The 14968-nt window shown below is 58.9% G+C and overlaps 1 protein-coding gene across 4 annotated transcripts; it reads right to left on the reverse strand.

Moving 5' to 3' along the window:
• Nucleotides 1–1694: 1694 nt before the first annotated feature.
• UNC93B1 (unc-93 homolog B1, TLR signaling regulator) lies at nt 1695–14511 on the reverse strand. Of its 4 annotated transcripts, none has more exons than XM_055270290.2 (11): nt 14329–14507; nt 14038–14179; nt 13402–13555; nt 9778–9939; nt 9432–9564; nt 8609–8702; nt 7947–8071; nt 6925–7107; nt 6215–6488; nt 4278–4396; nt 1695–2449 (listed from the first exon to the last, which is right to left on the reverse strand). In XM_055270290.2, the coding sequence occupies exons 1-11, from the start codon at nt 14422–14424 to the stop codon at nt 2138–2140; spliced, it is 1794 nt and encodes a 597-aa protein (XP_055126265.1). In that variant the 5' UTR covers nt 14425–14507; the 3' UTR covers nt 1695–2137. The 4 variants fall into 4 exon arrangements, with proteins under 4 accessions (XP_055126265.1, XP_063491824.1, XP_055126271.1 ...); XM_063635754.1 differs by having other exon boundaries at nt 7905–8071; nt 14329–14501; XM_055270296.2 differs by lacking the exon at nt 1695–2449 and adding an exon at nt 3562–3754 and having other exon boundaries at nt 14329–14511.
• Nucleotides 14512–14968: the final 457 nt, after the last annotated feature.

Below are 14968 nucleotides of genomic sequence, written 5' to 3' on the forward strand. Positions count from 1 at the left end.
TGTCATGTAGTGCCTGTCACAGGAGTTACCCATCATGTGTGTTTGCATGTTGCACAAGTGTGGCCTATCAGGTGTACATATGTGTTGTCTGGCACATGTCAGCATCTGGGCATCCTCCGTGTGCCAGAAGCAGCCAGGTGGCCTGTGAAGCCTTCTCATGGGAAATGCCCAGATAGGAAGAGCACAGCCAGGAGCCAAGCCCCTGAGTGGCCACTCCATGTGCCCGGATCACCTTCAAGTCTGCTCAACACCAGAGCCTCTGTTCCTTGGCACCATGGACATTAGAATTGACTCTGAACTGGGAAGAGCTGTGGGCCCACTATCCAGGCACCCTCTCCCCGTTTGCCCAGCGTCCCAGGGGCCCACATCCTTCCAAATATCACCTTGCCCTGCATTCAGAGGTGAATCATCCGAGCGTCAGGTCGCCCAGCTCCGACTGGTTTTGCTGGAGCCTGCCTGGAGGATGTCGCCAGCCACCTCCAGAGAACACTCAGTCTACAGATGCCGAGGGGGAACTGGAAGCACACAGCACTGGCCTTCACCCAGACTACGGTGGCACCTCGGACCGCTTCTGAGTCTGCTTGTCATTGAAGGTCGGCGTGAGGCAGGCAGCGTTCCCTCCCAGATTTAGAAAATGTCAAGTCTCCCGCCGCACCCTTTTGTGTTTCTTACAGGGCCTGGGGCGCTTGCAGCCGCCACACTAAGGGCTCCAACATGTTCCCTCACACACTCAACAGAGAAGGAACCTGTGGCTCAGATGGGAGACTCCCTGTCCAAGGCCACAGAGTCTGGCCCCAGGGCCCACTAGAGGCTTCAAGAACCAAACTCACATGAGGGCAGAGAGGAGAGATGGGGCCACAGTTTAGGGCTGGGAGAATCCATAGAGCGAAGCTGAGGCAGGCATGGAGCCTGGAGGTACCGACGAGGGTCTCGCCAAAGTCAGGGGTAGAGTGGCCGTGGGGAGTGAGGAACGGTGTGGGCCAGCCCCGGGCCTGCTGGGGTGCAGCTGGGGGCTCCATGGCCCTCCCGCGGCCCCACTTGTCCTCACCCAACCGTTCAGAGCTCTTCATGGCGGGGGTGTCCCTCTCCTCTGGCCACAAGAGGAGCGGGTGGAGGAACGGCACCTTCAGGCCTTGTAGGGGGTCTGCCCCTTCACCAGCCTGTTTCTCGTGGGCATCGCAGCTGAGGCTGTAGCGGGGAAAGGGTAGTAACCGAGCGTACCTGGCCTCCAACCACCACTTCCAAGGCCCCTACTGGGCACAGGGTGACCCCACCGTGGCTCAGAAGTGGACCCTGTCCGACGCGGGGGGTGGTCGCTGGAGGGCCGAGGATTCCTACACAGGCCCCTGGAGGGTGTGCCTCCGGAGTCTGTCCCGCCCTCTGGACCCATGGGGGACCAGGGACGCCGTCACACCCTCCTCTGTCGAGGTCTCTGCCAGCCGCTCCGCCGCTCCTTTCTCCTGGCTGGGGTTGGCAAAGGCAGGCAGGTAAGGGGGGCGGGGCCTCAGGAGGGAGGACGGGCTGGTGGGCGGGGCCTACGGACACCTCTCCCCGCCCCCAGTGAGGCTCCGCACTCCCCACACCCCTCGGTCCCCTTAGGTCAGGGCCTCCCAGCACCGCGCCCAGAGGCCGGGCCAGCCGGGCGTGCACCCCAGGGGCGCTCCGTCCCCCGCGGCCTGGGACTCCCCAGTCAGGACAGTATAAAATCTCTTTATTGCTCATTTTCTGTAAAAAATCGTGGCTCTCGGCGGACCCTGGGGATAGGAGGTGCAAAGCGCGCTCACACGTGGCCCGGGTCTGCGGCCGAGAGCTGGAGGGATCTGGAGTGGGGCCGGGTCGCAAGAAGACCCTGACCCTGCTACGGGGCTGGGGCGCGTGCGAGGGGCCCGCGGGGTTTCAGCTGTATTTTCGAACCCCTGTGCTTGGCCGAGGGGTTCCCAAGGCTCCACTCCGCATTGGAGGGGGCTGCGGAAGCCCGGAGGTGACCCGGGCTCTGGGAGGGGCGTCCCCAACGTGGGGGAGGGGAGACAGGGGCCTTTGAAGACAACGCGGGACTCGGAGGGGGTCCCCCCGACCTAAGACGTGGTAAACTGAGGCCGGGGAGGAGGGAGGCTGAGTCCGGGGACCAGGCGGCCCCTCACTGCTCCTCCGGCCCGTCGCCCCCCAGCGCCTGTTCGTACGGGCAGGGCCGGCGGCCGAGTCCAGCGGGCTCGGGGCCAGGCCTGGGCCCCGCGGGCGGCGCCTCCTCCTCCGCGCCGTCCCCATGCTCGCCCTCCGCGTCGCTCTCGTCCGAGTTGTCCTCCTCCAAGTAGCGGTAACCGCGCACCTTGTGCTGGGGCCGCGGGATGCGGGGCTGGCGCGGGGCCACGCCCCGCCGCAGCTTCTGCTCCATCCGCAGGTAGGAGACCGCGGCCGCCACCAGCGTCACCAGCAGCACCGCCAGCTTAGCCTGGGCGTAAGGAGAGGGATGCCAGGGACCCGCGGCCGCCTCGCCCCGCACCTTCCCCGCCTATGCCCCTCGCTGAGATAGGCCCTTCCGTCCTCCGGGAGCCTCCCGGGCCACGCGGCCCTCAACTTCTCCAGCCCCTCCACCCACCCTTCCTGGACCGCCTCCTGCAGGCGAGGCTCACATCCAGCACTGTCCCTTACAGTCGCCATGCCCCTGGCGACCTCAGTGTCCCACGCTGTAAGGGGACAATGCAAATCCCTCTGCCTCATAGGGTGCATGTGCCAGTGTTGATAAAGTGCTGGCCACAGGCCCTGCCTTCCCAGGGCTCACAACACTGTGTCCCTGACACACCCGTGGGCTGTAGTGATGCTTTTCATGGGGTTTGGACTATAACCCGCAGTCAGGAATGATTTTACATCATAGCTCAGTACATACACACATATCTGTATGCATACTTCCTGCTATTTTCTTTTTTCGAGACAAGGTCGCTCCCTTTCCTCGCCTCCCCTCCCTCCCTCCCCCCACCCACCGCTGGAGCACAGTGGCATGCTCACTTCAGCCTCAATCTTCCAGGCTCAAGCCATCCTCCCACCTCAGTCTCCCAAGTAGCTGGAACTACAGGCACGCGCCACCACGCCCAGCTAATTTTTAAATTTTTTGTAGAGACAGGGTCTCCTATGTTGCCCAGGCTGGTCTTGAGCTCCTGGCCTCAAGCAATCCTCCTGCCTCAGCCTCCCAAAGTGTTGGGATTACAGGCGTGAGCCTCCATGCCCAGCCCGCTCACTGCTTTTCTTTTTTCTTTTTTTCTTTTTTTTGGGAGACAGAGTCTCACTCTGTCCTCCAGGCTGAAGTGCAGTGGTGCAATCTTGGCTCTCTGCAACCTCCATCTCCCAGGTTCAAGCCATTCTTGTGCCTCAGCCTCCAGAGTAGCTGGGATCACAGGGACGCGCCACCATGCCCAGCTAATTTTTGTGTTTTTAGTAGAGACAGGGTTTCACAGCCTGTTACCCAGGCTGGTCTCGAACTCCAGACCTCAGGTGATACGCCCACCTCACGTCTCAAAATGCTGGGATTACAGGCATGAGCCACTGCTCCCGGCTCACTCCCTGCTATTTTTAGTTCTATTTTTATTTTTATTTATTTATTTATTTATTTTGAGACAGAGTTTCGCTGTTGTTGCACAGACTGGATGGAGTGTCAAGGCCCGGACTTGGCTAACTGCAACCTCCGCCTCCCAGTTCAAGCAATTCTCCTGCCTCAGCCTCACGAGTAGCTGTGATTACAGGCAGCTGCCACCGCGCCCGGCTAATTTTTGTATTTTTAGTAGAGACGAGGTTTCACCATGTCGGTCAGGCAATCCACTGACCGACTCCCTACCTCAGGCAATCCACTCGCCTCGGCCTCCCAAAGCGCTGGGATTACAGGCATGAGCCACCGCACCCAGCCTTTAGTTCTATTTTTAAAAAATGTTTAGCAACTGGGACTTGCTAGACCCAGCCACCATCTTTTGGGAGCAGAGCATGAGGGGCCTGCTCCCCTTCAGGCCATGAAGGGAGACAGACCCAACATCTGGTGAACAGGGTACCAAACAGCCCACAGGATGGCTGTGATGCACCCACAAATCCCCTCAGAGATGGGCAAACTGAGACTGGCTGGAGGTGGGCCAGTAAGTGGGGTGCTGAGGGCCACCCAGTGAGCTGCAGGAATGGGGCCTCAGCCCAGAGACTGGCTTGGGAAGGGGTAGCGTTTAGGAAGCTGTGAAGCCAGGGCAGGGGCTAAGGAAGTACCTGTCATTGGGCATGGGGCCCCCAACCCTGCCCAGTCTCACCTTCATGTGCAGGCTCGAGCCCAGGTACACGGTGAAGATGGCCACAGCCTGCCACCAGTGGTAGATGGTGAAGATGAAGTCCTGTCTCTCCTTGTCTTCGTACAAGATTCCCAGGAGTGCTGCAGGCAGGCAGTACAGGGCCGGCAGGGGAGAGGTGTCACCTGGGGCCTGGGGCTTCCGAGCTACCATCTATGAACTTTACTAAGCCCTGTATGGGTGCCAGCCTGGGACCAGAGAGCGCCTAGAAAGTGCTGTGAGCCGGTCCTGGCCTGCCCCCTGGTGGAGACCCTGGTCACCACACCGCTCACACGCTAAGCAGAAGTAGGAGCAGGTGCGCCGGGCTGTGTGGATGAATGTGGTCCTGCTCCGCACCACATGCGTGGCCTCAAAAGAAGAAAGCTCTGTGCTTAGTCATGTCCTGTCCCCAACCCCAGGTGTGCAGTGCCAAGCTTGCAGGCGCTGTTTCTCCTCCTCAGCCGGGACTAGACAGATCGAACTGTTTGCAGCTGCCAACTCTGCAAATCAAACCTGAAGCTAAGCATAGAGAGGGGGGCTTCCTTTCCAATGAGTCCTCCCAGGGTGGGCAAAAAGAGTAATGGATTGGGAGTCAGGAGATGCACACTCGTTCTCAGGACTGTAATGTTGGCTCTGTGGGTGATTTGGGTACTTAACTCCCCAGAGCCGCTTTTCCCAATGGTGAGATGAGCTTATGCCTATTGTATGCTGTGTTCTGAAGTTCTAAAGTGAGAAAGTGGGCATGGCACCTGCCAAATCATAGGGGCCACTATTAACACCTTTGCCAGGCACTCAGGACATGAACACTCCTGCCTTGGGGCCCTGCAGGGTGACTTTACCCCCACAGTGCTGCTATGAAGAGACAAGGAGCCCCCGGGGTTCACAAGGAGGAGATGGGATATGGAGCTGGGCAGAGGGGATGCCAGGACCAGATAGGGCACAACATGGATCCAACATACCCAGGCTGGACTCTGCCCAGAATTGGCTATCCTTGGGCAAAATGGCCAAGAGACTGTGGTGCAGTATGAGGCTCCAGCCCCTGCTACAGACAGAGACACCGAGCCAGCCTCTGCCTTGCCAGCAGCAGGCATGACCTCTGCCACTCCACACCCCCAAGGATGACGTTCAAAACTGTTCACAGCTTCGGCCCATCAGAACACTGACGTGGATGCCCCACAGGACTGTGCCCATGTGTGCTAGCTGTGTGTCACTGCCTGTGCCCGTCTGTGGGCAGGGAGCATCCTGCAGCTGAACATGGGCCCACCCGCTGCCTTCTGCAAACAGGGCCCTGTTCCCCAGCAGCCCAGACCTGGGGCCTGGACTCTGGTACTGAGCAGACTGGGTTGGGGCTGCAGGCCTGCTCCTCTGTATACAAAGGCCCATGTCTGTATCTATGCCATGGATGTACACCAGGCCACTTACTCCTACCACATGCTCTGTGAGGCAGAGACCAAAACATCTGCTCCAAGTGTCACGAAAACTATGCCAGGGTAAGCCCTGTCCCCTGGTATGAAAAGAGAGAATCCCTGATGTGTTTTTCACACTGCCCCTAAGGGGTGTCCACAGAGCCCCACACCTGCCCTGTGTAGTCACGAGATTTCACACTGACCCTCCAGTGTTGATGGGGCCCTGTGCCCGCCCTGGGGTATTAACAGAATGTCCATGGTGTGGAACCTCTATACCTGTCTCCAGGATGCCCACGCCCTACCCATCTGTCCCCAATGTGTCCATGAGACTTCCCTTCCACCCCCAGACTGTCCACAGGAAGCCCCACCTGCCTCTGCCATGTCCACAGGACCCTACGTGACCATGGGACCCCATATCTGTCCCTGGGATGTCTATGTCCAGCCAACCACCCAGAGCTAGCCATAAAGCCCCCTGCCCTGCCCCCCCCCCCCCCCAGTGCCCACAGCTATACTCACTGCTGAGTCCAGTCTTGTTCAGGGCGCTGCCCACACCCCAAAGGGCGGCTGCCACATAGAGGATCCAGCTGTGTTGCAGGACCCGAGGCACAGGGGCCCAGAAAAAGAGGATGAAGGTGAGCAGCAGGTGCACCCCTGCTCCAGCCACCAGGGGCACCGGGCGTGGCAGCCACAGCCCCAGCAGGCCCAGGAGTGAGGCGGCTGAGGCGCCCAGGCTGTAAGCCACGAGGAGGTAAGCCAGCCGCTCCAGCCCCACCGAGCACACGCCATAGCCCTGCGGGGGGACAAGGGGTGAGCGTTGAAGTCGGGAACAGCCCAGACCCCGGCCTCAGCCCTCCCCACAAGAGGTGTTCCTTAGGCCACACCCTACCCTCCCTGGACTGCCTGACCTCGCTTCAAGGCTCGGGGGAAGGTTCTGAGGGCAGGTGTGAAAATGCTTGGAATGTCCCTAGACACCATGGGCTGTACCCCACAAGGAACTGAACACTTTGTGGGTGCTATCCCATTTCGATTCAGAGAAGTTAAAATAACTTGCCCAAGGTAAAGGGGGGATGGGGGTAAGAGAAGGAAGAGAAAGCCGGAGGGGGATATTTGGGATATACATGTACACACTTACACATGTAATTAAAAATTATTCCTTGTTTACTTGAATTCAAATTTACCTGGCTATCTTGTCTTTTATCGGGCAATCCTATGCAGGCTGTACTTACCAAGGCGATACCAGTGCAGGCAAAGAGCACCTCGAAGCCGCTGTAGATAAAGAAAGGCACGAGGTGGCGCAGGCGGTAGTCACGCACGTGCTTGAAGGGCAGCTGGAAGATGTTGCCCCAGCCCACGCTGCGCAGATCGATCTCCTCCGTGGGCCGGTAAGCGGCTCCGCACAAACCCAGCACCTGCGAACCCATTACTTGAAGGGGCGGCCAGCCAGGCCCAGGCCTGGCCTCCAGGCTTCAGCCCCGCCCTTCAGGTGCACCACAAGCCTGGGCCTTGCCCCAGCTCTCGGTCCCGCCTCCCAGCTCAAGGCCCCGCCTGTCAGCACAAAGCCACGCCACCACACTCCCAAAGACGGTGGTCTTGCCTCCCAGCCCAAGGCCCCATCCCCTCTCTCTCACATACACACACTTCACAACTCACATTCAGACAAATCCATAGACTTCAGCCTTCCTTCTCAGCCCCGCCCCAGACCTCAGCCCCGCCTTCCAGGCTAGTCCCCGCCCCTCGGACACACCCACAGACTTCGGCCCCGCCTCCCAGCACTAGGCCCCGCCCTGACACAGCCACAGACTGGGCCTTGCCTCCCACTTCCATCGCCAGGCTGCAGCCATGCCAACGCCTTAGTTCTGCCTTCCAGCACCACTTCCAGCTTGAGCCATACCTTCCAGCCTTCACCCTTGGTCCTGTCCCCAACCCCCTCACAGGTCTCAGTCAGTCCTCTAAGATCTTGCCTCCAGCTCGAAACTGTGGACCAAGCCTGTTCCCTCTTGCCCCTGGCCTCTGGATTCCCACCCCTGCCTCGGACCACAGGCCTCAGCCCCGCCTCCGAGCCTCATGCCCGCTCTGCAGCACTCGGCCCTAGCTCCCCAACTCAGATCGCGCTCCCAGGCCTACGGCCCGCCCCGAGGCCACAACCCGACCCAGGCCACGCCATCCGATCCAGACCCTTTCTCGCAGACTCGGTCCCCAGACCCACACTCTGCTTCACGGACTGTCCTGACCCCATCCCGGGCCGCACCAGCAGCATGGCCAGGAAGGCCACTGCCATGAGCACGCTCTCCACCACGATGAGGTTTCCGCTCCGCGGGAGCGTCCGCAGAACCGTCTTGTTGAAGCCGCTGAGGATCCCGTGGCTGTTGGTGCCTGGGAAGGGTGGGGGTGAGGGCACCTTGAGCAGAGAGTAGGGCACACAGTCAACCCAGTCACCAGGGTGGAGCCACGCAGGCCACGGAGGCGCGGTGGAGGGGCGGGTGAGTGAGAGCAAGGGCAGGGTTCCTTCGAGAGCGGTTTGGAGGTTTGGGCCACTGGGCTGGGTGTTCCCCGGGAAAGGGGCATCTTCCCCCTGCTTCCCACCCTATTGCCCCAAGGCTGAGTCCACCTCACATTTCCATACACACCCCCTGCACTGATTGAGCTCTGACTGTTTGCCTGGCCCCAAGAAAGATCCCACTGGCAGCCTCAGCCCAGATGGTGCCTTCTCCAGGCAGTCTTCCCTGCCCACCCACTCTCCTGGCTGGGTCAGATGTCCTAACTACTTACTCCTACAGGGCCCTGTGTCTTGCCCACCAGAGCCGTGGGGCACTGGGCTGCCAGCCCTGAATCCTGTGAGTGAAGGCCCAGTGTCTGCTGGGGAAGTAAGCAGGCTTTGGGGACTCCTCCCCAGCCCCCACAAGGACTAACCGCAGCTCTGCACGTTGTACAGCGTGTGGTTCAGGTCATACAGGTAGTGGTTCAGGAAATAAATCATGGGCAGCTGGGCGCAGGCGAAGCTCAGCTGCGGAAACGAGGGCAGTTGGGACCAGACTCAGGCACAGAGCCAGGCAGGGGACACAGGCATGGTCTGGGGAGGGGTCCAGGCACAGCCTTGGGGGAACAGGGGTCTTCCCAGTTCTGGGAGTAGTGTGGTTACAGGGCCGCCCAATGAGGAAGACCTCCTCCTGGCCAGGACTGTGGACAAGAGCAGATGAGATCTCTATCTCTATGGATGAGCAAGCTGGGGTGGGCTCAAGAAAGGAAGGTGGGCAGCCTCGGCAACATAGTAAGACCCTATCGCTACAAAAAATAAAAAATTAGCTGGGTGTGGTAGCACACGCATATGATGCCAGCTACTCAGGAGGCTGAGGTAGGAGGATCACTTGAGCCCAGGAGTTTAAGGTTGCAGTGAGCCATGACTGCACTACTGCACTCCAGCCTGGGCAACAGAGCAAGACCCTGCCCCCCACCCCCACCAAAAAAAAAAAAAAAAAAGAAAGAAAGAAAAAGAAATGAAGGTGGAGCAGATACAGTGGTGTGCGCATGTAGTCCCAGCTACTTGGGAGGCCAAGGTGGGAGGATCACTGGAGCCCAGGAGTTCAAAGCCAGCTGGGCAACATAGTGAGACCAGGCCTCTTAAAAATAACAATAATAAAAGAAAGGAAAGTGGGACTAGAGGCTTCAGACTGTGGATGGGCTCCAGTGTGTGGGTCTGCCCCTGCCACCCAACAATGGCCCACGTGGCACTCACATGGAAGAAGCTATAGAAGATGGCTTGGAAGACCAGGAGATAGGGTGCGTGGGAGCCCCGCGGAGGCCGCTGCTTCATCCCCTGCCCATCCTGCTCCTTGTAGTGGGAGTACTCATGGTACTTCTGCGCCATCCTGGACCACAAAGGAGAGAAGGCTCTCCCCAGCCCGACCTGTGCCACTCCTGTGTGTCCCGCACCCAGAGCTAGGGGCAGATCAGCCCTGGTGTGGGGAAACTGAGGCCCAGAGGGCGGAAGGGGCTTCCCGTGGTCCCCCAGCCAAAGTTTGCAATAAAGTGGAGGCTTGGCCAGGTCTCCAGTCTCCTGCTCTGCTGCCCACTAAGCTCACCTGGTGATGTAGTTGCCCATGGAAGCCCAAAGAGGCACGATAGCCATGCCCAGGGCCACAGCCGAGGGCACAAGCGTGTAGTAGCGCTCCCAGTAGTTGGTGGAGACAAAGAGGGCGTAGATGCCCACAGCCAGGAACATCATCCATTTCGTTCCGAAAAACCTGCGGACAGTGGGAGAGATGCTGGCACCACGGGCCTGCTGGACCACTGTGGCCTGAAGCCAAACGGGGCCACAACCGCAGGTCCCAGCTCACAGGGCTATGTGAGGTAGAGAGAGTCAAGGGCGCTGAGATGGAATATCAGATACACAGACTTGCTGAGTGGCCTCAGGCAAGCTACTGTGCCTCAGTTTTCCCAGCTGTAATATGGGCACAGAGCCCAAACCACAGGCTTCTCATCACCACTGTGAGGATGGAGAGTGGCCCATGGGTGTAACCAGCCCTCATGCGTGTTCTGGGCTCTCTGATTCTCCCATTCCCCCTTCTCCTCCCAAGCTCATGCACTGTGTCTGTAGGGCCCAGGGGCTTGACTCAGGCTAGAAGAGAGAGGAAGAGGCCCCACTGCTGGGAGCAGCAGAGCCGGAGTCCCGGCGCCCCTGCCTCCGGTCCGTTGCTCTTACGAACCATGGTGGTCAGTCAGGAAGTTTCCTCCTCTCTGGGTCTGGGAAAAGGTCACACAGTGACAATAGAAGGGGCTTGGTGAGTGACAGGATGAGGGCCCAATCAGGCCATGGAGGCTGATCAGGCCAAAAACCACTACTGATATCTTCAAGTTTTCTGTATTTACGCCCCTTGAGTAAAAATGCCAGTAAAAATGTGCGTTTACCGCTGGTGAGGATGTGGTTTGAAAGTGGCACATATAGGCCAGGCACGGTGGCTCACGTCTGTAATCCCAGCACTTTAGGAGGTGGAGGTGGGCGGATCACCTGAGGTCAGAAGTTTGAGACCAGCCTGGCCAACATGGTGAAACCCGACCTCTACTAAAAATACAAAGACCAGCCTGGCCAACATGGTGAAACCCGACCTCTACTAAAAATACAAAAATTAGCCAGGTGTGGTGGTGCACACCTGTAATCCCGTCTACTTGGGAGGCTGAGGCAGGAGAATCCCTTGAACCCAGGAGGCGAAAGTTGCAGTGAGCTGAGATCATGCCACTGCACTCCAGCCTGGGCAACAGCAAGATTGCTCAAAAAAAAAGTGGCACATATAGCCAGTGGTCACGCACACTGGCATAACCCTTTGGGAAAGCAGCCTGGTAGTTTTGGCAGGGGGTGAACATGTGGATTTGAGTCCCTCTACCAGGGTTCAAGCCTTCAGTCTGCCAGTTACCGCCTGTGGGACCTGGGCAAGTTGTTTAACACCATGGTTTCTTCATGTCTAAGATTAGAGCAGCTTCCTCAAATTCTTGGGAGTGAAATTGCGCTTATAAAGTGCCCAGCATGGCTGGGCGTGGTGGCTCGTGCCTGTAATCCCAGCACTTTGGGAGGCCGAGGCGGGTGAATCACGAGGTCAGGAGTTTGAGACCAGCCTGGCCAACATGGTGAAACCCCGTCTCTACTAAAAATACAAAAAATTAGCTGGGCGTGGTGGCAGGCACCTGTAATCCCAGCTACTCGGGAGGCTGAGGCAGGAAAATCGCTTGAACCTGGGAAGCAGAGATTGGAGTGAGCCGAGATTGTGCCATTGCACTCCAGCCTGGGTGACAGAGTGAGACTCCATTTCAAAAAAAAAAGGTAAAAATAAAAATAAATAAGTAAAATAAAGTGCCCAGCACACAGGAGAAAAGAGTTCACTGCTATTAATAGAAGTGATAGCCATAAAGCCTTTCGTATGGCTTTGACCTAGTAAAGACATTGCTGAAAATATATCCTAGGAAAAATAATTGTTTAAAAAATTGGGGGAGCGCTGGATGTGGTGGCTCACACCTGTAATCCCAACACTTTGTAGGGCTGGGGCAGGTGAATTCGAGACTGGCCTGAGCAACATAGCAACTCCCCATCGCTACAAATACTTTAAAAATCAGCCAGGTGTGAAGGCATGCACCTGTAGGCCCAGCTACTCGGGAGGCTGAGGCGGGAGGATTGCTTGAGCCCAGTGTGTGGGGGTTGAGGAGGCAGTGAGCTGTGTTCGTGCCACTGCACTCTAACCTGGGTGACAGAGTGAGACTCTGTCTCAAATAATAATAATAATAATAATAAAATAAATAAACACATAATTAAAAGGAAAACAAGGAAACAGCTGTAAGCACAGAAGGAACTGCAGTATCCAATTCCAAGCCACTGTTCAGTGCCACCGTATCTGCAGAAGACGCTACCATTGCCAAGTCGTAACTGTGAAGGCTGTAGAGTAGGCTAAGATATGCTCAGTGAAAAGAAGGAAGCAAGCTCTGGGCACTGTGGCCCATGCCTGTAATCCCAGCACTTTGGGAGGCCAGGCAGGCGGGCCACTTGAGGTCAGGAGTTCAAGACCAGCTTGGCCAACATAGTGAAACCCCATCTCTACTAAAAGTACAAAAATTAGCCGGGTGGCAGGCGCCTGTAATCCCAGCTACTCAGGGGGCTGAGGTAGGAGAATCGCTTGAGCCTGGGAGGCAGAGGTTGCAGTGAGCCGAGATCACACCACTGCACTGCAGTCTGGGTGACAGAGCAAGTGTCTGTCTCAAAGAAAAAAAAAAAAGTAAGCAAGCAAAAGCGAACATAGCCCACTTGCATACACACACACACACACACACACACACACACACACACACGGGCACTTCCACACACACGTGCTCTGGGGACAAGGATGTGAATGTAATCCACGCATGGTGGTGGGACAGCATGGGTAGCCGATTTCCTGGAGGGCTTAGACGGGGTTTCTTTTTTATGATTTCAGTTATTCTAATCCTGCCTGTGCAACTGGAGATGTTTTAAATTTTCAAATTTTTGTTTAAATGGAGTTTTTTGTTGTTGTTTTGTTGTTTGTTTGTTTGTTTTAAAGATGAGGGAGCTCAAATTCACCTAATTTGTCCACTGGTCTCCAGGTCCCATCAGGGAGGGCACTGTGGACCGGTGATGGGGAGGCTGAACCACAAACCTCCAGGGTTCAGATATGGGGGAGAGCTCCGGGGCACCTGCCCAGCCATGCCTGTCTGTGAGAAACACTCCCTCAGCACCAGTCACAGCGACTGGGCCAGGCAAGGGTGCCTGGACTTTGCTGACCAATCAGAAGCCCCTAACTCTACAGCCCCAACCCTGAAGGCCACAGTGGTTCCGGGAGGCCTCCAAGGAGGTAACGAGGGGGAGGCCTCCAAGGAGGTAACGAGGAGGACGCCACGTGAGGCCCAGGCAAGCTGGGGGGGAGCTCAGCCCGTGTAAATCTGTTGCTGGAAACCAAATGTGCCCTGAGGCAAAGTTCCTGTTTCCTTCCCCAAATCCGAGTTTCACCCCCTTCACTCTCAGGCTTCCGGGTAGGAAAAAACCTCTCCCTTGCTCCCTCCCCCAACAAACGCCCCGGCAGATAAACCTCTCCCTTGCTCCCTCCCCCAACAAACGCCCCGGCAGATGGACACCTCCTGGCCCGCTGGCCTCTGTACCCCTCCGAGATGGGAGTACCGCAGCATCCCACGGGATCAGCCGCGCCCACCTGATGAGCACAGGTGTGTAGAGCAGGGCGGCGATGGGCGTCACGTTGATGCCCATCAGCATTTTGCTGTCGATGTCGGGCAGCCCCATGTTGCCATACTTCACCTCGCGGTAGGTCTCGTCGTAGTGCAGGATCAGCTGCATCTGCAGGAGGCCTGGGGACAGGACAGGGAGCGGCGGTGCAGGAAGCAGCCTGGCTCTGGCCGCCACCGAGCAGAAGATGGCATGCAGGCCTCGCAGGGAGCTCCAATCACCGAATGCATTCCCGCTGACAGCGCCCCTCAGGACAGCGGGGGTCCGGGGCTGCGCCACGCCTTCTGCCAGCCCGCGGCCACTTGGCCAGCTGCGCCCAGACCCCCACCCGCCTTGCTCCGCTGGCCTCCAATTCTGAAGGTGTCAGGTCTGTCCGGGAGCCCGGACCCCCGCCCCCTACCCACACCGAGGCTCTGGCTGGGACCCGGGGACGCTGCGCTACTTGACACCCCCACCCCACCCTCGCCGCGGGGGGCCGTGGCTGCAGCTGCGAGCACAGCGGAGGGGAAGTGAGAGCGGGCGGGAGGCGGCGGCAGGCGGTTTCTGTTTCCCGGGCCGGGCTGGGAGCGGGCGGGGCCGTCCCGGGTCCCCTTGCGGCACCTACCCAGGTAGACGCCGTAGGTGAGCATGCCCCCGGCGCTGGCAGCCAGCACGTTCTTGAGCACGCCCAGGCGCTTGCGGCGGTAGTAGCGGCGCTCCTCCTCCTCCTCGTTGTAGTTGGGGTACGCGCCCACCAGCTCGTCCAGCTGCGGGCCACGCACGCCGCTCGCACCCGCGATCGCGCCCCGAACCCGTGTCCCCCGGTGCCCGCCGCCCCCCGGCCCGCCCCGCCCCCGCCCGGGAGACCCTGGCCCATAGGGGACCCCCGCGCCTCGCGCTCCGGGTCCCCGCTCACCGGGGCCTCTGGCCCGTCCGGGACACCGAGCCGGTCCTCGTCGCCCTGCGGCCCCGCGGCCCCCGCCATGGGGTAGAGCGGCGGCTCCGCCTCCATGGCCCGAACGACTGCGGACTCGCGGCGGTGGCCCCGGAGCGCCTGCGACCGCCCGGCCACTTCCTCCCGGCGGCCCGGACCTGCCCCCGCCCCGCCCTGTCCCGCCCTGCGGGCCGCCTCCTCCAGGACACGCGTGTGTGTGTGTGTGTGTGTGTGTGTGTACGCGTGCGCGCGCGCGCGCGCGCAGGGGCATGCCTGTGTGTGCCCTCTGGGGTGTGAGTTCGAATCCCCACTCAGCCACTTCCTGGCCCTGTGACTTTAGGAATTAACTCCATTTCTTTGTGCCTCGGTTTCCTCAGTTTCCTCGATGGTAAAACAGAAATACTTGGCACCACCCCCGGGGCCATGGCGGAATTATTGAGTTAATACAAAGCCTTGGAAAAGTGCCAGGCCCACCTTAAGCTCCCCTCAGGGTTGCCTGGGTCATCCCCAGCCCCACCTCCAAGCCTGCTGTTACAGCTCATCAAAGAGCCCTGCAGGGACAGTAGCGTCACCAGCTGGACCCCACCTCCCACTACAGGACGCTACAGCCAGAGCCCACCTC

Source organism: Symphalangus syndactylus, chromosome 1 (assembly GCF_028878055.3).
Source record: "Symphalangus syndactylus isolate Jambi chromosome 1, NHGRI_mSymSyn1-v2.1_pri, whole genome shotgun sequence".
Taxonomy (NCBI): Eukaryota; Metazoa; Chordata; class Mammalia; order Primates; family Hylobatidae; genus Symphalangus; species Symphalangus syndactylus.

Excerpts from the sequence above, each read along its gene's own strand:
- UNC93B1 (XM_063635754.1), bottom strand. The coding sequence starts at position 14,424 with ATGGAGGCGGAGCCGCCGCTCTACCCCATGGCGGGGGCCGCGGGGCCG. Across the intron at positions 14,180-14,328 it reads CGGACGGGCCAGAGGCCCCG|CTGGACGAGCTGGTGGGCGC; the intron begins GTGAGCGGGGAC and ends CGTGGCCCGCAG. Across the intron at positions 4,397-6,214 it reads GAACAAGACTGGACTCAGCA|CACTCCTGGGAATCTTGTAC; the intron begins GTGAGTATAGCT and ends GCCTGCCTGCAG.